The following is a 23,601-nucleotide window of genomic DNA, read 5'->3' as shown; positions in this document are numbered from 1 at the left end:
TTTCTCTGTTACCATGTGAGAAAGGATGAATCTGGAAGGAAGGATTGCTAAAGCAAGAGCAGTAATTTATTAAAAGGGACCTTTTTAAGAGAGCACTCGTTTCCCCAGGTCACGAGGCACAGATAACACCAAATGGCAATTATAATCACTGCCAGAAAGGTCAAGAGCTGCAGAAATGAAGCTGTAGTTTTTTTTTTTTTTGGGGGGGGGGTTGAAGGACCTACCCAGTAGCTCTACCTTCTGTCAAGCAACTGAAACAGTTTGTTTCCCATATTTGCACATGAACCTGCTGTCCCATTCATTCCTTGGTGGAGGTGAAAGTCAGATGTCAGTAAGCAGGCCACTTTACCAGCTCAGCAGACCACCCTATTGACATCTTCTCGGAAGTTTGTATGTACCAAAAGTGCTGCACTTGAGGAGATCCATGGATATTACTGTGCATGCACAATCTCCTGGATAAGTGGCTCACCACTATGCATGCTGGCTACACTAGGCGCCTTGCTGCATGCAAGGTAACTGCATTCCTACACTCCTGCAGGTGTTACAAATGCAGGAAGATGAGTTGCCTCCCACCCCAAGGATGGGCAAGTTGACTTCCACTCCCTTCCTGCCCCTGTCACTTCCTCACCAGCTGTGACTCTAGTCAAACCTAGGTCACTTGGGTTACAGCCAGGAACATATTTTTCTGCTTCAAAGGGACAGTGCAGTTGATGTTGGGATCAATAACAGACTCTTCCATCTGACCGAAGGCCAATGCCATTATTTCCTTATGCTTAAACTTAGCTTAGCGTTATGGTAGAGATATAAGTAGCATTTCAGCCATGAAACAGAAACAACAGTCATTAATTATGTGAAGTAGCATGGGAAACTTCTAGTATGTCAAGGCTTATTTGTAAAACTCCAGATATTTATGTAACCTGCTTTTAAACCACAAAAATACGAGTGTGAAGAGTGGAAGAATTAGGCCAAGGCTGGGTTATTCTCCACATTGTATCAGTAAGAGGCATTAATTATGAGAGATATCAATCTTCATGTTAAGTGGAACAACAAACCTACAGTATTTCACTTCTAATGTTTATTTTTATTTATTTTTATTTTACATTTGTTAATCGGGTAAGTCTGACTGGATATAGGTCCATTTTCTGTGGATTCCCGGGGAGAAAAGCTCCAGACATACATAACAAGTATAAATACAGTGAATTATTACAACATGGAAATTTGTTCAACAATATATGCACGCATGCTCAAGATTTTCTAAAATACACACAGGAAATAGTTGGAAATTATTAACTGAATAGGAAATAGTTGGAGATTATTAACTGATAAGGGAGATCCCATACATTTATAGTGGTTCACATACATAGTTGAGACAGGATATCATCTTTACTTTAATACTTTCCAGTAGGTGAGAGACATATACTCACTAATGTAAGATGAATTAAGTAAAGTCATAGAGCTGTAGAAGGGTAAAAAGAGGAGGACTTGTGAAGATGGGAGGCATAGCTAAACAAGAGTTAATTAATGTAATGTCAGTGCAGGGAAGAGCAGAAATGGAGTATATGGTGGCTCTGATAACAAAGGGGTATATTTCTTGAGAATGTGAAGGCACAAATGACTCAAAGGCTAATAGAAGGCGCTAGAAGAAATTTTCAGAAATAAGATGGTGGAAGCAAAAACTGGTGTGGCGAGAAGAAAACAAAACTACAGTGTATAAGGGGTAAGGGATAAATAACAGAATAAAACAATGTCATTTAAGGTAGCTGTTTAACGTAGGTGTAAAGCTCAGCTTACACTAGAGACAGGTAGCAAAACTGTGGGAAGGATGAATTATAGTTTTCAATCCTGAACAATAAGCTCTATAGCTAACTCTGCTGCTTTATATTTATCAAATATTCAGTTATAATTAAGTTATACAAATAATGCACTCTAGACCATGCTAGTTTCAAGCTGATAGCTGAATTTTACAACTAGAATGTTTCTGGTATCAATCTCAGCCATAGTTTGCAAAGATGCTTATGAGTGAAGCTCGAGAGGTAAATCTGGGCATCCATGTTAAGAATGCATAATTAAAGGTTATGATCAGAGACACAATCATAATTCTTTGTAGTACATAGAGCTTTATCTGTTCCAAGTAATTCCAGTTACAGAAAAAAAAAGCACAAAGTGTTCACCGGCTTTGAAAGCAGGTAAAGCCCTTAACTTGCAATATTAAACAGACAGTGGCAGATCACCTATCAGTTTATTTGTTTAACATTTGTGGGTGTGGCAAAGGATCAAAACCAGCCAAAGTTTTTAATGTTGTTTAATTCACTTAAATGTTAATGGGAGGACAGGTTTTGCATCAATATGTGTTTCTGAACAATAAGATGCATGAAACTCTGTTTCTGACATTTATTACTGCCTGTAATTCTCAGAGATTAACCAGAAAATGAACAAATTTACAAGGGACAGGGCAAGTTTACAGGTATATTCAGCAAGGCAAAAACAAATCTGTTTTTACTCCTGTCTTTCTCATTAGAGGCTTGCACTGTCAGTACTTAGTGCCTAAAGTGAGACCTAATATTAACAGCATTTAGAAAGGTGTTTATAAATTAAGAACCTTTCTAAGCATTGTTAATGTCAGGTCTTGCTTTAGATTAGTGATAAACTAACTTGCCTTTGTCCCAGTATTGGAGCGTAATCATGATGTACTACATGAATACTGTCCCCCTAAAAAGGAAATAAGTAAGTTAAGGATATATTGTTTCACAATGAGTGGGAAATATGAACTTGCAAAAGAGAGGGGGAGCAAATGTTTTATGATAATAACAGGAAATAATGTCAAAAGTTTACTGTTGTATGCAATCCATTTGTAAGGGAGGAAAGACAATACTAACAAATAAAGTCTTAAGGTTCACCATGCACAGATGATTCATTTTGTCTTTTCCGCCATTAGTGGACGAGTACCCAGACAATGTGAAGAAATGCTGCAGTGATGGAATGGCACAGATTAAAATGAGACTAACATGTGAACAGCGGGCAAGCAGAATCAAACCTATCTATCCTGTTTGCAAAAAAGCTTTCTTAGAGTGTTGCCAATATGCCGAGAAGCTCAGAGCGGAAGAGAGGAAGAGAAGAATCCATCTTCCAGGACTGGCACGAAGTGAGGATTTTTTTAATATATTTTACTACATTTATTTCTTGCATATATCAAAAACATACCCTCAATTATATCTTAGACATCCGTATGGCTAATGATGTTTATAACTATTGCAATTATTACACACATTATATCATAAGTTTATATTGCTGGATGCAGTTTACTTCATCAAGGGCTAACTCATAGCAGTGCATTTGCTTAAGCATAGTAAACCAAATGAACTAATATAACTTCTCCCAAGGATTAGTAAGCTCAGAATTTTATATTAGTTAGGGGCTGAAGTGATCTTTTGGGCTCAGCTGCATAGGTTTTGGTGAGTTAAACATCAGAGTTATATATCTCCATTAGTCTTCAAGCTGAGAAACTTTAGACAGCACTGCACATGGTTTTAGTTTTTCAAAGAATATCAGCGTCAGGATTATTTACAGTGATTAGATGCCTGAATGCTGCATCTGTAACAGCTTTCCTTACAAACCACTCAGGAATGGGAACAGGAATGGGAATCCCTCTGAGCTACGCGCACTAGGGACCAAACCTTGTCACCACAATAAACAGAACATGCTGGAGGGATGGATTCCTGTCCCAGAGACTTCCCATACTCTGGAACAAACTACCTATCTGTATCAAACAAAGCTCCTCATTAGCACTCTTCAAGAAAAATCTTGATGATTGGATGGGAGATAGGAAATTCACCCCGGGGATCACTTCTGTGGCTCTGCTCAACAGGGGCACAGGAAAATAATGTTCTTGGGTGGTGAAAGCCAGGGTGCCTTTTTGGCTAGGCTTATATAGGCCCTAGGGCCAATAGCCTAGTACCTACCTATGAACCTATATATCCCATGTGCCTCTGATACAAAAGGTTTGGGAGGTCACTCAGTGGAAGTTCTAGCTTTGCTGGAGTTTTCATTTTGTTTTTACTGATTGGTTTTTCAGTGAACTTCTCACTCATTTTTTTTAGTTTGTTGTTTGGGATATTTTTGCAGTGACTCTAATGATAATGGACATGGGTATGACAGCCCTGTGTTTCTAATGCTTAGTCAAACACTCTGCTTGTTCTGTGCTGACAAGGTCAAAACAAGGCTGAAATATGCATATCCACAGCTAGTGGGGTTTGGCTTTATTGGCATAAAATTGTCCAGTAAAATGATGAAACAAGTCATGGGTATTCAGAATTACCAATTAGCCGAAGCACCTGATGTTCATAAGGATCATTTGCATATATCCCATGTGCGTTTGGAGGGGGGTCACTCAGTGGAAGTTCTAGCTTTGCTGGAGTTTTCATTTTGTTTTTACTGATTGGTTTTTCAGTGACATTCTCACTCATTGTTTTAGTGTAGAACAGTACAAAATACAGCAGAAAATGCTGGAACCCACACTGCAAACCCCAAAAAGATGGTTATACAAAATTCAAAATACACATTTTATTGGAGGTTTCGCACTTTTGTTCCTTAAAGGAACTTCTTCAGAACCAATAAAAAATCCAAATCAGACAATTATAAAGTTAAAAAAAAATCTGCCACAAATTGTCACCCACCAATAAAATTCAAAGTATCACCAACCAATTTTATGTAAACTGTAAATAGTTGTATGCCTTAAGGACTTGATGAGATCAATTACTTCAAATCATATTGGTTAGTGATATATTTATGAGGAGTTTTTTACTTTTATAAATGCCTGATATAAAAACTGAACCATTTCCGGTGAAAGATTAGGTGTAAAAAACAAAAAGTCAATCCAATCATTCAAATACTCCGAAAACCTCACTGACCTTTAACACAGAAACATTCTGTACGATAATGACGTAATCAGTAAAGTGTGAATAAATTCAATGTTGTCAAAAATGTGGATTTGAATGCTTGTCTTTCATATTCACTCAGAATCAAGGCAGTGCAGTGATCATGTTTGTGAAAATGAAGTATGTCTGATATTTCCTGTGAAGTATCATGATACAGCATATAATGCATAGGTGACATCTTTGTAAAAGAGTTGTTATACATGTACTCAGCCATGGAGTGGGTGATCATTACCTCCTGCTCCCAACTCCCTGAAGTTACAAGTCTCCCATTATACTTCATATTAATTCAGTGTATTGTGAGATCCCAGTCCAGACAGCTGTTTTCCCCATTGTATGTCCTCATATTTTGCATATTTAAGTAAGTGGGTATGGGGAGAAAAGACCCTCACATGCAGAGTTTGGTAGGTTTGCTATCTATCTGCAAAATAAAAAAAAAATTTGTTGTGTCTGGGTTTATGTATATTCTAGGATCTTACTTTGGACTAATGTGGCTCAATTAATTTGCACTCAGGACATCAGTAGTTGATTTCTTGCAGTAGATCTTTATAAAGCATCTGGTACAAAAAATGTTGGCACTTGTAAGGAAACCATTTTGGGAAAAACTATATCAGTTGTAGCCTATATTACATAAGATAATTTAGTGAGAGACTTGATATTTTGCTCCCGTTTGTATGTAGTGCCTACAATGTTATTAATCTGCAATCACTTGTCAGTTCTGACTGTTGGATAGTTCTGATTGTAAAGTGTAGGAGTAGTGGTTTAATATGTGTAATCAATGAATTCAGGAAATAGGGGGCAATGAAGAAGTGAAAATAAAGAAACTTTAGTATTAGCATCACTTTATTATTACAAAGTACTGAATTATATTTAATTCATACTGGGTATTAAACAGGGAGAGAAGGGACAGTCACTATTAAAGTAAAAAAATATGCTTTCTGTCATCATGATTGTTAGAATGATAGTTGCAAATCATTTCAGAAGTCAGAATATGTAAAGTTTTCTTTTTTGCCTTGAGTATGAGATGCAATGACTCAGTTTTGGTAGTACTTACTGAGGTAGGGAATAAAATAAAATGAAGTAGAGATAAAGTTTTCCCAAAGAACATGCAGAGAATGTAGCCCGCTCTCTAAAATACATTTAAAAAGCCCAGCTTTTGAATTTGTGGATGCTTGCATTTGTGATTTTTTAATTTGTGAGCGAGCTTAAAAGAAAGCCTGGGATTCATAAATAATCCAAAAATGAACATCAGCTATAGTGGCCAAAAGGTGCATTTTACACAACTGCACACAATTAGATTCACAGATTTGATTAGCGTAAATAGGAAAACCTTGTTATCAGATCATCTGTACACCTCTGGATCACTGGTAATTACCACCAGTGCTAAACAGCACTTTCTAGTGGTAACTACCCACTGGCAGCCCTTGTATCGTGCTGGCACAGGTATCCCCTTATTCAGTCTCCCACACACATGCTGATATTCAAACATACACATACCCAGTGGTAGCTGGTGACTTCAAATCAAAGGGGGGCTGCAGGAGACAACAGAATGGGTGGGGTCAATGGGAAGGGGTGTGACCAAATAGAAAGGGGAGGAGCTATGCTCAAAACTACAAAAACTAACTTTAATTAAATACGTTACCCTGGGTGCCAAACCATCATTATGAGAGTCCAATCAAGACAAAATGAAGTGTAGAAGAATAAAAATATTTCAATGCATTGGCTGCATGACAGCTTACTTAATATCCAGATGGAAACAAAAAGGTTGTGAGGCATGAAAAAATAAATTACTTTTTAAATACATTACTGGAATGCCAGTCACAATCTGCAATGGTGGTGCTGCAGTAGCGTTATCGCCTCACAGTAAGACGCTGTCCGGTTCAATTCTCAGTTAGAGTGTCTTCTGCGTGGAGACATGCATGAATGGGCATACCTTCATTGAAGGTTGTGCATCAGGGCTGGTAACTCGGCATGTAAAAATCAACTACAAATCATTAGCAGACCGGAGTTCCACTGTGGCAACCCCTAACCGGGAAAAGCCAAAAGACACAACAACTGGAATGCCAGTCAAAATCAAGTATAAGAAAAACAAGTAGCACTCAACTCAAACCACTTCTCCTTGCACTGCAGTTCTAATTATAATTTATATTCAGTTTTATTAAAGTACCAAGTAACACGCTGAAAGCAGAAATCTCTGTGATGCCCCCACTTGTAAAAATGTTTCTTATCCAAAAAAGACCTGCTGTCTGACAACTATCTACTTGTTTCATGGGGAAAACATGATCAAAGTAAAAAATGAAAAGCAAACAAGAAACAAGCTCAAGATAAATTGCTTAAAGTATTACTGTACAGGTTATAGACCACACATGATTGGCATTCTGTTTAGGTTACGGGTAAAGCCTGAAGAGATGACTGGAAGTCTCCAACAAGTGTAATGAGCTTCTTAAAATAATGTAATCCTGTCCTTTATTACAAATACTGTCATATGCATTTCAACACCAAAGGCTTGTACATTATCTAGTTAAGTATTCTCTGCATGGCAACAACAGAAAGGCTTTCAGTGTTGGCAATTCTTTAACAGTATGCTTATTAAAGCTTACTTGCATCTTATGATCTCAGACAAGCTTACCTGATGGTCATTAAAGCATTCCTACTTAAACACAGAGCAACATACACTTTGATTAATAAGCATAAATCAACAGTACAGAAATATGACAAACCAGACCATTCTGCAAAATCAAGGACAGATGAAAAGCCACTGAAGTGCTTGTGTTTACCTTGAATGGGGGGATACTCTGCACATTTACACTGCATAACTACTCCTTGCCTTGCTTGGACACATCCAGAGTCACACTACATGAGGCACTGGGGTGCAACAAGTATGTCACAATTTGAAATGTCTCTGGCTGACTGTGATTGCCCTGACACATTTGTCATACCTCTCAACCTCAGAGCAAGAAATCTGGACAAAGCCATACACAGAAGTGGGACAAGGCCCATAAATAAGGACAATTTTAAATATTGCTCTTATAAACTTAGAAAGGTAATAGAGTAGTAGGTCCTGCATTAGTATGAATTTCTGAAGGGTATGACATCTGAAACACAAATGTCTGTCATTATTTTCTAACTTCAGCCTTTAATGATTTGCTACTAATTTGCCAAAAAAACACAATTTTATGAAAAATGGGCCAAAAATGTGATGCAAAAATATAAAATAGCCACACAATACAGCTGTGAACCTGTCAAAGAAGGGACACTTTAATATTAGTACTGCTAACATGAGCAGCTGACAAAAATAAAAAAAATCTGCATGCATTTCTGAAATAAAAGTAATCTATAACTCTGATTATTACAGTTATTTCTTAATTGTAAACCCTCCACGTTTTCTTCCAAAATTGCCATTTTGCGGTGGGATTATTAGGGGAAGAGCAACATTTTGAGCTAAAATTGGGGACAGTTCAGAGGTTTGGATATGCCTAATTTTTTAAAGCAATTTATTTGCACATAGCTCTCACCCTGTTAATGCAGGAAATCTGGACACGGCCAAATATACTTATAAACAGTACAAAAAATTGTATAAACTGAGACAGTTGATAGAATAACAGGTCTTGCTTTAGCATGCATTTTTCTGAAGGTTATGAAGTCTGAAACTCAGTGTCTGTCATTATTTAGTGACTTAATTCCTAAATTATTTGCCAGAAAACCACACATTTAATGAGGAACAAACCAAAAATAAGAAGCAAAAATCTATTCATTCTGTGAAAATCTGGACAGTTGAGTGGTATAGTTCAGCCGGGGCTGTCTTTGAGTTTGCAGCCCTTCCCCCTCACAAAATCATGGTCGAATGGAGCCTCCCCCCCTTCAGCTATTCCAATGAACCATTACTTGGCTATTTCACCCCATTTACCATAAACACTAATTTGCATACTGATTTACTTCTACGATGATTTGGACTTCATTTGAAAGTTTTATTTTGCATTTTACAGCACAAACACTAAGACATCTGCTAAACAAAGCAATGCAATCTCACAATGAAAACAGACTTAGCATTAAAACTTCTCTGCCTTTGAAACTCACATTCATTAAAACAGCATTGAAACCCACATTCAAAGAAAATACATTTTGCCAGTGACAGATAAAGATTAACTTTGGGCTGTTTTCAAATCATAGGCCCCTTGCACGTGAAACATACACGTGGTCTTTGATACACCTTTTTGATTTTATTACATTATATTCCTTGCACAATATAGTAGTTGTAGAGGGCATTTTAAATTTGTTTTGAACATTTTCCAGTAAACAATGAAACAAAATGCATGCACCAATAATGACAAAACTGCCCAATTCAGAACATTTTTCCAGTAAACAATAAAAAAAATGCAAGCACAAATAATGACAAAACTGCCCAATTCAGTACATTTCTATCATAAAAGTCTACTCAAACTTCTACAATCCACTAGTATCAGTAAATATGCACAATCTCTGAAGAAGTAAAAGTCATCTAAATAATTCCACATTAAAAAAACATGTAACTAATGAAGAGGTTGCTACTAGCAAACAACTTTATATGTCAATGTTTCTTCTACAAATAAAGTCTCTGTTGCCCTTGAGGAATAAATTGCCTATGTTTCATTAAAAATGATAAGCTAGTAATATTGCAATAGTGAATGGATGGCAAACTGATAACAGGTTCAGAGTTACTAGGTATCTTCACCGAAAAGGACTGCAGCATCCACCCTCTTTACAATACAGTACAGTATCAGCAATGCATCTACCTACTGTGGGAGTAGAACCCACAGCCTTCTGCATCAAAAGCAAGTACACTACCTGTTGTGCTATTAACAATGCAAGCAAACTCAGCATAAGCACCACTAAACTTTTGTTCCCGTGCAGCTCTCAGCTTCTTGTAAAATCTACTTGACACTCAGCTGTATCTCTGAACATTGCAGCACAAGAAATCTGGAAAAAGCCAAAATTTAGGGGGGGGGGTAAAAGACCAAAAAACAGGGACACATTTTAAACATTGCTTGTATAATATTGGAAAGTTGCTAGAATAAAATGCTGTGTTACCACCATATATTTCACTGCCAAGCATTGAACCCAGGACCCTGTGCAAAACAGTCAGAGCAACATACCACTATGACAAATCAATCATCTATTTTATGAAAGAGGAAGACTGAAACTTAAATGGCTACATTAAGTGCCCACCATAGCTGTCAACATATTAGCACAAAACACCTGAACAAAACCAATAATGGGGGAATACAGCCCCCAAACATATTCAGTGAATTCAGTTCTCACCATAGCTCAAAACCTCTTAGCAAAAACACAGACAAAGCCAGTAATGTGGGACTACAGCCCCCAAACATATTCAGTGAGTTCAGTTATCACCATAGCTCTCAACCTTGGCACAAAAAATCTGGATGAAGCCAATAATGGGGGAATACAGTCCCAAGAATAGGGACAAATTTCAAATGTCCATCTTATAAACTTACAAATTTACTATAATAATAGGTTTTGTGTTACCATGTACTTTCTGAAGAATATGAAGTCTGAAATTCCAGTGCTTGTCATTTTTATTTATTTAACATTTGTTAACCAGGAAAGTCTGATTTGAAACAAAAGCCAATTTTTGGCAGAGGAAGAAACACTCCAGACATGTCTTTGTAAGATGAGAGGACACCAGAGCAAACCCACACAAACACAGGGAGGACATGCAAACTCCACATATAAGGCACCCCAGCCAGGAATCAAACCAGACAACCTGTAGCTGTTAGGCAACAATGGTACCACTGCACCACTGTACAACTGGCTGTGTTGAGAACCAAAAATACAGAAACCACAGATTTTATGAGGAAAAGAACAAATATGAGCCAAAAATCTGCATTATTTTTACAAATGGTGGTGGGTAGGGAATTCAGGCTCTTGCCATTTGGGCCCAAGGTACAGGGTTCAAGCCTTATTCTCTACCCACCACCATCATGTAGTGACTGGGGCATTACACACACCACTGTGCACACTCACAGACACATTCACCCATACACACACACACACACACACACACACACACACACACACACACACACACACACACACACACACACACACACACCACTGAGCACACTTACAGACAGACTCACCGATTCACCCATACACACACACACACACACACACACACACACACACACACACACACACACACACACAAAGAATCATCTAAGAATGCTCATACCACTGCAGACATGCACACACAGTGCCACAGTCATACGTACAACCAACAATGTACCAAATAAAACCAAAAGAAACTAAAATCTTCATGAAATAACCAGCCAACAGCACACACTGTGAAACAGTTTATACATCAGGTTAATATTTGTCAAATAATTTATTCATCAAATAAAAATTAAGCGCTTTTATCCCTAAACAGGGGACTTCATCAGAATTCATGCATACACTCATACATTCTCCATCACTATATCTCCACTACCTCTTAGCCGACCTTACCTTTAATGCGCTCTCCCCCACTGACTATAATGGGGGAAGACAGCATCTTGGCCATATTCATTAACTTGGCCGGCCATGTTAATTTACATAGCCAAATGACTCTCCAAATTGCTTGCTGTGCAAATCACTTCTTGTAGGCATTTCCAGGGGAAAGTACATGGCTAATTAGCATTAGCCACTCTCCAGGAATGCGTTGTTTACATATAGCACATCTGTGAAGATGGCCTAGAACAGCGATTCCATCAAACATGTAACATTACTGTGGTGGGACTGTCAATTAATCAAAAAGGGTATCTAACAGTAATTGGCCTCCAATGTTAGGGCTTACCAGTAGCGGTAGCCCTTTCTTAATCCCAGGGAAAGTTTGCTGGGGCTTTATATCAAAATGTGTTTGCATCAACAAGGTGCTCTATTGGAAAACATACATAGGTGCAATGCTTTTATAATGGAAACAGCCTAAGCTGTAAAACTACATTGTAAATTAAAAGTATACATTCTTGTCAGTTGAGTAGTTATGATTTGAATCATCTAAATTATAGCTTTCTAACACTTCTTTATTATGCAACAGTAATGAAGTTGTTTATACGTGGCCTGTTTTTTTTTGCAAGAAGATTCAACCTTGACTTATGATATACAAAAGTAGAATTAAGAATGAAAAAATGAAAGTGCTTTCTTGTTTTGTCCCTACACCCAAACACAAATAATTCCCAAATAATATCTGGGATCATGTAGAAATAAAGGGAAAAATTCATTCTGCTTACATTCTAACTGATATAGTCCACTGTGTGTTTCTGAAAAATGTGTATTGAATTAGTTTAATAGCAGATTTGAATAACAGATATTAAGTATGCATGATTTTTTATTATTTCACATAAATTATCAGTTCCAATCATTAGCAATCTGGGATTGCTTAAACTGTACGCTGACTATGCATGCAATTTAGAAGAGCTCACAATGTCTGTAAAAGTAAACTGGAACAACATGGCAATGTTTACAAAGTAAAATAAACTGCAACCTGACAATTTTTCATTCATTATATACTTAGAAACTACCCACGGTGGTGGTGCTGCGGTAGCGTTGTCGCCTCACAGTAAGACGTTGTCCTGTTCAATTCTCAGCTAGAGTGTCTTCTGTGTGGAGACATGCATGAATGGGCATACCTACGTTGAAGGTTGTGCATCGGGGCTGGTAACTCGCCATGTAAAAATCAACTACCAATCATTAGCGGACCGGAGTTCCGCTGTGGCGACCCCTAACCGGGAAAAGCCGAAAGACACAAACAAACATATACTTAGGAACTACAACAGTACTTATTGTTCATTCAGAATGCAACAATGTTTCTAGTAATATAATTTAAAAAAAGTATTGCCCTAGATCCTATATGGAATATTATTTATTTAAAGTAATTAAAATTATTAAATCATATAGATTTTGCACATAGAATAACAACAGACTGAATGTTAAGAATCTAACAAATCAGATCTAATAAAATTGTGCAGCAAAAGATAAAACAAATAATGTAGATATATTTATGCATGAATACATTTATTTATAAAACATAAATAAAAATGTAACATTCTGAAGACTGAATGACTGCCTCTACCAGACCTGGAAATAAACAGAAACCTCCTCAAGGAAGACTCCAGCTCACATTCTTGCATGAGGGGAAAGTAGGTCATTTTATAGGATAAGACCAAGCTATGCAATGTTAATCCTGCCAGAAGTTTCTAATCTGGTCTCTGGAACAGCCAGCAGCCTCTCTCCTGATGAGGTACCTAACCAGAACATAGGGCTATACCAGCTCTTGGAGTTAAGCAGGAACAGGTCATCCAGGACCTGGTAGCTAAGTAAAAGAATGAATATTAAATGCACATCTTGCTGCAGCTGGCAACCAATACAGATCCTGCAGCACAGACATAATACGGCACATCTAAGGAGAGCTCGTTAACAGCCTGGTCATAAATTGCGATGCTGCTGCAGGTGGGTCAACTCGCCATCTGATAATCAAATGCAGAGAATGTTGCAGTAGTCAGGACAAATTAGCACTAAAGCATGAATCACAATTACAAGGCCTTACAGTGAAAATGAAACTTTTGATCCAAGCAATATTTTTAGATGGAAGTAAGGCATCTGGATAGTAGCTGAATCCTCGAAAGTCGATCATCAAGAAGAATATCCAGATTCTAATTCACCCAGTCTGTCTGATCTTACTAATAGTACATGATTGGTTTGTCAGATCTCATCTGGCAGCTAGTGCTCCTTGTCTCAAGCTGCCTCAGAAACTGCCCTAGATCTCATTTGCTGCCATTAGCGATTTGATGGATCTTCATGCCTGGCAGCTATGTGGTCCATAAATTATAATTTCTTTGCTCTTTAGAAGACCTTTTCCTTTAGAATTTATCGATATTTAGTTCAAAACTATCCTATATTTTTATATACTTTTGACAAAGATATTTTTTCCCTAAACTCCTTTGTGGCATTTAGACAGGAGGCATGATGTTTCCTTGTCATGTATCCTATAAAGGTTTAATCCATAAAATAAATAAATGGATAACAATATAGTCTCATTGTTAAACTTTATTTTCCCTTTGCCATTTGATGAACATTTATGTTTTTGGTAGGGGTTTCTTATGTGTGGGACTTTGTTGATATTAATAATATTGTTAATGTTGTTGAAGTTATTATAGCTAGTCTTGCTTTTGTCTGTTGTACTTTTTTCATGGATAGTAGCTTCAGGAAATTTGACCAGTGTGGGCACAAGATCCTTTGTGAGGACATCCTTGATCTCTGTTTGTTGTGCCTGCAGCCAGATCATCTCACTATAGACTGTGCCATTTGTATTGTCTTTGGGCCTTGATCTTTAGTAGATAGGAGAAATATATTTATTTTCTAGGCGTTCCTTCCTCTTGACCTCAGACTTTGTCATCAGACAAATCCAACAAAATGAAAGATAAAGACAAGGAATGAGAAAACAATAGAGAGAGAGATAAAAAGAGTGAACACAGGAAAATAAAAAAACAAAAGATGTTGGTTCATTATCAGCCCAGATCTCTTATGTAGATGCTAGCACATCCTTCTTTGGCACCAGTATCAGAGTATGAGACTTCTCCTATGAGTTAATCTACTTTGGAACCAATTGCAATTCCAGATAGATCCTCAAGAAAACCCATGAGTAGACACTCCATTGGATAGGAGTTCTTCTTATTCCTAACATCATATTCATTATCTGCTTCTTCTCTTTAGTCTGCTAGGTCCATTAACAGGGCTACAGATGTCTATTGGGACAGAATGATGAGGGCTTTCCTAAAAGCATGCATTGAAATGGGTTGTCACCCATCCCCCTCTGTATCTAGGGTGGATCAGTTTAGCCAACAATCACCGCTGCTTGCTCATTTCATGGTCCTTCTTTTGGTAGCAGTTGTTTTTGAGCTGAAACATCAAAAGGAACTTGTGTGTTCAGTGACAACCATTAGCTTAAGTTTGCTACTAACACCTTCACATCCAATTCATGAGATGCTAATATCTTCAAAGCCAAGAGAATCTCAGAGCTTACAACTCAATATCGAGTTTGTGGCACAGTCCTCAGTACTGACTCTTTTTCTGCCATTCTTGTTGTCAGAGTCTTCTGTCTTCAATTCATGGTCCAGACCTCTGTTTTGAAGCCCTCCAGATCTTGGTGTGGGGTCTACCCTCCTCTGTGCCATTGATAATCACTTTGGTGGGGAGAGACGTGGCTCCATCTCTCAAGGCTCTTCAATAATGACAATTACCACTCATCTGTGAGTGCCTACAGAGCCTCCATTAGTGTTGGCTTCACCTGCTGGCACCCATCAATCAATTCTACTGCTCATTTATCAGATGTCCCTGGGACAAAGCAGAATGGAAAGATGCAAGGATCCAGCACAGGTTACACCTGACTCCTCAGGGAAGTCAGACTAGCCTCCCACCTTGGAAATTCCCAGGAAAAGGATGTACAAAAGAAGGCATGTAGACATCTCTACAGAGTCCATAATGTCTGACACTGACTTGGATGAGCAAGACAGGTCCCCTCCAGTTATCCTTAGGAAGATGCTATTTTAAGCAAAATCTATGAATCAATATACCATATGTGATCTTAGCCCACTGACCCCCCCCTTCTAAAAATGAGGAGATGCTTTTCAATGCTATCATTATGCTCGCTGTACCTCATGTAGTCCTTCTTGCTGACCATCTTATAGATTTGGCCACCAGAAAAGCATGGTAGGAAACAGACTCCAACAAGACTATTTCCAGGAAGCCAGTCAAAATTCTTGTCCTCCTCAAAAGATAGGCAACACTTGTTCAAAGGGCCTCTGAAGTTCTCGATGACTGTAGCGGAAACCACTAAATGAAAGCTTTCAGATGATAACTGCTGTCCTTCTGCCTAACGAGGAGTCTAGAAAGTTGGATAGAATGGAGAGGTATGTGTACATCTCAGGTACTTTGCTTTGAGGTTGTTAATCTATGCAACACATGAACTGCTTCCAAAGAGATTAACAGAACAGTCTTTAGACTCTTTGTGGAAGCTACCCACAGATGAGTCAAGAAAACAGATTGAGACTAGAGTGGGCTCCATCTTGAATATTACCAATCTCTTCATGTGGCTGTTACATAATGCAGATGATGGAGCAACTACAGCAGTGGGAACAGGCATTACCTTGTGATGTCATGCCTGGCTTTGCTTTTTCTGACAATTTTAATGCATCCTTCACCAACACCCCAGGATGGTTCTGCCCTCTTTAGCCTACAGTAAAAGATAGATTACTGAGATGTGAACAAGAAGGTAAGCTGCTCTCTGCCATAGTGGTTAGATATGACACTCTCAAATATCATATAACAGAAATCAGAAAGTGTCCAAATCAACCGCAGATGGGGTAGCTATAGCAGAAGCAATCCCTTCAACATATATCAACGAAGAGGTCAAGAAGGTGTAGAAAACCAGGGATTTTGTGGACCGTTTTTGGTCAAGCAGTCTCATCATTCCTGAAGGCATACCTGCCTGCTTATCTCTAATGGAAGATGGAGACAACTTATCTCTCTACCCAGCTGCACAGACAGTCATCACACTGGGCAATTGGGTAAGAGAGGCAGTAAGAAAAAGCTATAGGATAACCTTTTACCACCACCCTCCTGATCATTCATAAAACACCCCTGGACACCCTACCCCATCAAAAAAATGGCAAAAATAGAAATCAGCAGTGTTTTGTAAAAGGAGCCAATCAAATTGTTCAACATTAAGATCAGTGTTGTAGTATCCAAAGCTGCTTCTTCTTCTTTCAGCTTTTCCCAGTTAAGGGTCGCCACAGTGGATCACCTGTCTGCTCATGATTGGCAGTGGAGTTTTAAGGTGTTGAGTTGCCAGCCTGGCGCCCAACCTTCCACAGAAGGCACACACACACACACACTCATGCCTAGGGCCAATTTAGAGTGTCCAATCCACCTTCAGCATGTCTTTGGGATGTGGGAGGAAACCAGAGCACTCAGAGGAAACCCAGGCGACCACAGGGAGGACATGCAGACTCCACACGGAAGACACCCCAGCCGAGAATTGAACCGGAGAACCTCTTGCTGTGAGGCAGCAATGCTAACCGCTGCACCACCATGGCCACCCACATAGTATCCAAAGCTATTTGGGTTATATTCTTGCCTGAGATATAACCGCCAGCCAGCATTCAAAGCTTTAGAGCACCTTTCACATGCCCAAACTGCCATTAATTTAAGGAAAGCCATATAAAAAAGGTAGTTTGTGTACTTTACTGCTTTCTTGGTGCTTTCTTGGTGCCGAACTGTTTCACCTTTACTGGATTCATGGAACGGATGGTCACCAAGCAATCTTTTCAGGGCTGGACAGATAAGTACCCTTCTTGGGAAAACTTTCTACTACATGCATTTTCTGAATATAAACAGCATTTCTTTTCTGTGAGTTGCATACTTTTATGCAAAGAAATACTTTTTTGTGAGACTTTATGTTTGCCATAGGAATTTTTACTTATGTTTTTTAAGCACCTTTATTACGTTATCATTTAAGATATAGGCACACATACATTGACAGAAAAGAAAGCAAACTGTATTAACATTTTTCTGTTTACACACATGATATATTACGTTTTCTTTCTCGACAACAACTGTATGACAGCCCAGAATTACATAAGTTGCTCAGTTCCTGCCTTCCATTAAATATCATTTCTCTTCCTGAACATTGTTCTGCATGTATTGTTCCCACAAATTCCATTTATTTATATGTAATTTGTTCCTTTCCTTAGTTTTGAAGACTGTGATGGAAAATCTTTCTTCAGAACCTTAATTTCCTTTCAGAAGGTTTACTGACTTTCTCAGACTCCACTACTTGGTAATGAGGCTTCCTTTCTAGTATGAACATGGAACAATTCTCAATCTCTCCAGTTCTTGCTTCCCCTGTCTGCAAGAAGAAGAAAGTTGTTCTGGAGTGTTTGGGTGTCCAACTGGCTCCATCACTACCTGAACCAAGTGTGTGACTCTGCTGTGACCAAGACTGGTTCCTCGCACCATCCAACTTTTGCTCCTAGTCCCTCTGATATAGCTTCTCAGGTAGCCACTAAGGACCAGGAGATTGATATGCTATTTGTGGCTATAGGATTACCCTCAGTAGAAAAATAAGAAGACTAAGAGGAAAAGTAGAAAAAGAGATTTGTAATGAAGAAATCAAAGAAATAGAAATTGAGGTTATGGAGCAGCTGCAAAGGGAAGGATTCAGTGTAGAAAATCGAATGCAGAAAGTACAACAGGATAGAGCAATGGGTATCCAAATTAAGGGGAAACCAGTGGAACAGGAAGCAATTGGTCAGGTGCCATATCAAGATATTTTGGAGCCTTCCACAGGAAACCAGTATAAATGTCCACTTGAAGCTAGACAGCAAGGAAAGGAACAGGAAACTGTAGAAACTCTGATGCAGTCAGTGTTGAGGAGTGATAGGCCAGTGAGTTCCAACATGACAGAGTAACGGATGGCACAGGATGAAATTGAAGAGAATATGCCATAGGAAGATGCTATAGAACTTTCTATAGAATCCCCACAGGAAATGGAAAACAAGGGATGTGCCCTCAGTTTGGAAGAAAATGAGCTAAGAGAAGAGTTGCTTGATTTAATGGACATGGATAGATATATTAAGATCAATGAAAGAAATAGATTGCAGTAGGTCAATAAAACACAAAAAGTAAGACGTCTGCTAAAAGAAATTAATGCAGTAATTAGGACTGTCGATAGAAACCATGTGATATAACAGAAGTAAACAGGATATACTACTGTGCTGCTAAATTAATAACTGATAAAGTTCTACCATAAGAACACAGGGTAGTGAGGGAAAGGAAGGGGATAAATTGAATACCATCATGAAAGTATAGAATAGAGAAAACTATAAAGCAGTTAAAACAAGAAGTGTCAGTGTTAGAAGACTATAGAAGAGGTAACAGATCAACAAAATTAATAAGAAAGATAGATGAGATAAAAGCAATGCACAGTATTAGAACAGACCAGGATCTATCATGCACTATCACAAATAACAAACTAAAAATTTCAGCACAGGTGAAAAAACTTAAAGACACACAGATAAATATAAGGGAAAAGTACAAAATAAGCTATTTATTGATGTCCCAAATGGTTTTATGGAGAATTGGGAAATAAGGTAAAAAGAACTGAAAGACCTCCAAAAAAAGAGGAAGTAGATACATTTTGTAGAAGTATCTATGATCCTGTGGAATCTAACAAAGATGCAAAATGGATAGAAGAAGTAAAAGAAAATATAAGAAGTTTAAAGGTACGGGATATGAAATGGGATGAAATAACAGCCAGAAAGATTGAAACAAAGTTAAGAAAAGCCTCTAACTGGAAAACACCAGGCCCAGATGCACTACCTAACTTTTGGTTAAAAATATTAAAATCTTTGCAGGAGGATTTAGGCATGAGTAAGAACTATTTATATGCGCACCCAGAACAGACACCACACTGGCTAACAACAGACAAAACAATGCTGTTACTTAAGAGTGAACCTGAAAGCTACCCTAAAAATTATAGACCAATAATTTGCCTTCTGGCAACGTATAAACTATACACGGGAATTGATGCCTACAGAGTTTATACTCATTTAGAAGAAAACTCAATTATGGCAGTAGTACAAAACGCCAATGAAAGAAAGTCATATGGAAAAAAAGATCGTTTGTTGTTAAATAAAGTCATAGTGGAGAACTGTAAAAAGGGGAAGAATCTAAGTATGGCATGGATTGACTACAAAAAAGCATTTCATAGTATCCCACATTCATGCATAAAGGAGTGCTTAAAATGTATAAGATACACCATACACTGATTGCATTACATGAATCATGAAACAATGGCAGACCACTTTGCAATTAAGCCATGATAAAGAACAGATTATTATCCCAGGGATAAAAATTCAGAGGGGGATATTACAGGGTGACTCTTTGTCACCACTGCTATTCTGCCTTGCCATTAAGCCATTAAGCTGTTTACTTAACAGCTTAGGTCATGGCTACAAGTTGGCTCCTAGAAAACAACAAAGTCTAATGACTTCTCATCTTCTCTTTGTCGATAATTTAAAACTGTATAGATCATCAGATGAGGAACTGAAAGCACAGCTGCAAGTTGTCAAAAATTTTTCAGATGATATTAGAATGTAATTTGGTCTTGATAAATGTGCAAAAGCAACCCTTAAAACAGGAAAACTACAGCACCAGGAAAACATCAGTTTGGGACAAGAATGTGATATAAAAGAACTTGAGCAAGAGGGAGTGTATAAATATTTGGGACTTGAATAAGGATCAGCAATAAAGCAAGAACGAATGCAAATAAAACTCAATAAGGAATACTTTAGAAGACTTAAATTAATCCTGAGAACAGCATTGACATCTAGGAACAAGATCCAAGCTATAAATCAATTTGCTCTTCCTGTCCTAACATACAGTTTTGGAGTGATTGACTGGCAAGAAAAAGTGTTGGATAGATTAGATATTAAAACAAGGAGGATGCTTCATGTTCACCAAATGATTTATAAAAATCAGTGTATACCAAGATTATATATTCCCCATTCCGAAGGAGGGATGTGCCTCCTTGAAATTGATTACATGTATAGATCTGCAATTGTGGGACTCCACACATATCTACTGACGTCACAAGCTCCAAATGTAGTAAAAGTTTTGAAATATGAGGAGAATAAATCTAAAATGACTTCTCTGCTTAATTTAACAGAAGCATATCGATGTCAAGAAGGAATGGAAATCAAACCAGAAGTAGATAAAAAACAGGCAGCAAATGAATGTGTCAAAAAACAAAAGTAAGAATATAAGGTGAAGGGCCAGAGGAGAAGGCAAGAAATGTGGAAAAAATATAATTATAGTTGCAAGTATAGAAACTTCTGGAAGAGCCTCATGTTGATCAAGAACGAATGCAGGAATAGTTAAGGAGAGGAGAATTCAAACCAAGAAATGACAGGTTAATATTGGCAGCCCAAGACAGTGGGCTATATACACGCTGATTTACAAAGTCCATTGAACATATGAGAGAAACAGGCAAATGTAGGATTTGTAAAACCAAATTGGAAACAGTCAAATACTTTGTTAATGGTTGCAACACACTAATGGCAGAATGACTGTATGTATCCTGAAAGGCATAATAATGTGGAGAGACTGTTGCACTGGGGATTATGCAAACATTATGGTATCGAAGTGGCTGAATAGCACTGGAAATATGAGCCACAAAGCATCATAGAAAATTATGAAGTCTACATCACTTGGGATCACCCATTACCAACAGTTCAAAAGATAGACGCTAGAAAACCGGATATAGTGGTCCAAGAAAAGAAGACAAAAGTAGCATTGATTATTGAAATTGCCATATCCAGTGACTATAGTGTCTTGCTTACAGAGAGACACAAAGTCATTAAATACCAGGATCTGCAAGCAGAAATGAGAGCAATGTGGAAGAAAGATGCCCAGACAGCTCCAATAGTAGTAGGAGCAATGGGTCTTATAAAAAGAATTTACAATCATATTTAGATATGTTACCAATCCATGTAACCCCATACGAATTGCAGGAGTCATTACTGGGCACATTACGGGTGCTGGGAAGACCACTTTTAGCTAACAACAAAGACTGAAACAATACTAAATTCATGAACTTTAATCATACTGTGACTAAGGAATGGGGTCCATTCCCATCATGGTATTAAAAACCCAAAAGATTTGGAGAAATTAGAAAAGAATTGGGGAAAGGAATGGGTGAAGCTATACCACTTAACGGAAGTAGGTAAGTCCTGGATTGAATGCCGCAACTATGTACCCTGTGGCTAGATAAAAAAAAAAACAGGAAGAGTGGCAGAGACAGATCACCCTGGAAAGAAGACCCAACTAAAAAAAACAAACAGAGCGCATATCTATTAAATACAAGTTCTCTATGGTCTTACATTGGAGGAAACCAGAAAAGTGCTATGCTTACAGGTGATAGAGATAGTTGGAAATCTAGATTAGATAGTACTAACAGAAGACATATGGATGGGGACACCATCTCCCATTGGATGTGACAAGAGATACATGTGTTATACTGGAGAAACCATTAGGAAGACTTCAGCACCAGTGTGAGGAAGGACAAAGTATGGTGGAGAGACAATGTAAATATGTTGTCATTAATAGCGACTTCAAAAAGATAGAATAAAAAATGCAAACACCAGCATCCAAAGGTCATCCAGGAGAACGAAATGCAAATGTAAAAACCAAAAACTCCAAGCGCTCACAATTAAGGGGTCTATATTAGATGAACAAAGTTCATCTTAGTAAACGCTCTCAAGAGCGAATATTCAGATACTCAAAACTGCAATTGTGGGGGACTGCACCCCCCAAACCTCCCCTCAATATATATTCCAAGTCCGAGATCGCACTACAGTGAGGAAAGGGAAATATTCCCATCCTCACTGTACTGCGATCTCACAATTGCAGTTTCGAGTTCCGCAATATTCGCTCATGAGATCGTTCGCTAAGATGAACTTTCATTCATCTAATATAGACCCCAATTAAGTTACTGATGAGTTAATCTCTTTAGTGCTTTAGCTAAGCATATATTCAATAATGAAGGGCACATGTTTGGATTTACTGTATTGCAACCAATATCAGATAATGAAAGAGGGGGTGATCTTAACAACAGAGTAGAACTAGCTGAAATGCAGTGCATAGCAATAATACAAGCAGATAAATTACCAGGAATCAATGCTACTATGCCTTTAAAACCTGTTCTTAAGAAGTGTAGATCAGATCAGTGACTTAATTGTTTTATTGATCAGTTTCTATTGGTTGTTTTATCATTGTTAAGATATTAAACTTGGGTGTAATGTTTGTTATATGGATCTGAAGAAGCTTATCCTGCCTTATTTTTAATAAACTGCATATGCTTTTAGCTGTGGTGGTCACTTGAAATTTTTGGTTTTCACAACTTCAAAAAGATAGCAGCATCCATTTTCCACTCTACATAAAGCAAAGTGCTTTCTTAATCTATTTAAGTATAATTTGGATCAATGGATGGATAACGACAAAGTCATCTCTAGTTCAGAACTCCTGTCCTCATGGATAGCAAGGACATGTAAATGTTCCAGCATATCTTTGTTTTGATCATATCTTGGTTATTTATATGCAGAATATAAGGGCTAAATGCTACCATGGGAATGTAAGGTTAGGTTAGGCGTCTTAATAGCCTCACAGACCAATAGCCTAATAAGTACCTCTGAACCTATGAAGGAAAAATATGCTTTCATCTAAAATAAATGCAGAATTTGTATACAACTGGAATATATCATAATATCCTGCACATGACAACCTATTCAGGATGTACCCAACAAAAGCTCTTTGCTTGGCTTTATTAATATAGAGAAACATTGGCACTGACAAATAAATATAGAGAGCTCCTGTCATCTGCAGGTATTGGCATCCTTCAGTTTGCTTATGAGTGTCTCAAAAATAGAATGGCAGAATTAATAAAATACTATAACAGTGTTAGACTGAAGACACTGTATAAATGATTCCTTCTGATGTCTCATGTCGTTGTTTTCATTCCTCCAATCTGTGCTGTAATTAATTACCTTGCCCCTGATTTGCTGTGCTGAACCTAAAACATTTT

At 37.9% G+C, this 23,601-nt stretch overlaps 1 protein-coding gene across 2 annotated transcripts in view; it reads left to right on the top strand.

Moving 5' to 3' along the window:
• Nucleotides 1-23,601, top strand: part of C4B (complement C4B (Chido blood group)) — an 876,141-nt gene that overhangs the window by 320,324 nt on the left and 532,216 nt on the right. For both annotated transcript variants that reach the window (XM_044083184.1, XM_044083183.1), the window contains exon 17: nucleotides 2,936-3,142. In XM_044083184.1, coding sequence (XP_043939119.1) covers nucleotides 2,936-3,142 — 207 coding nt within the window. The remainder of the gene's footprint in view (nucleotides 1-2,935; nucleotides 3,143-23,601) is intronic.

This window comes from Protopterus annectens, chromosome 9.part0 (genome assembly GCF_019279795.1).
Source record: "Protopterus annectens isolate FY-2018-M chromosome 9.part0, PAN1.0, whole genome shotgun sequence".
In the NCBI taxonomy this organism is placed as follows: domain Eukaryota; kingdom Metazoa; phylum Chordata; order Ceratodontiformes; family Protopteridae; genus Protopterus; species Protopterus annectens.
This window is presented reverse-complemented; position numbering and strand designations above follow the sequence as displayed.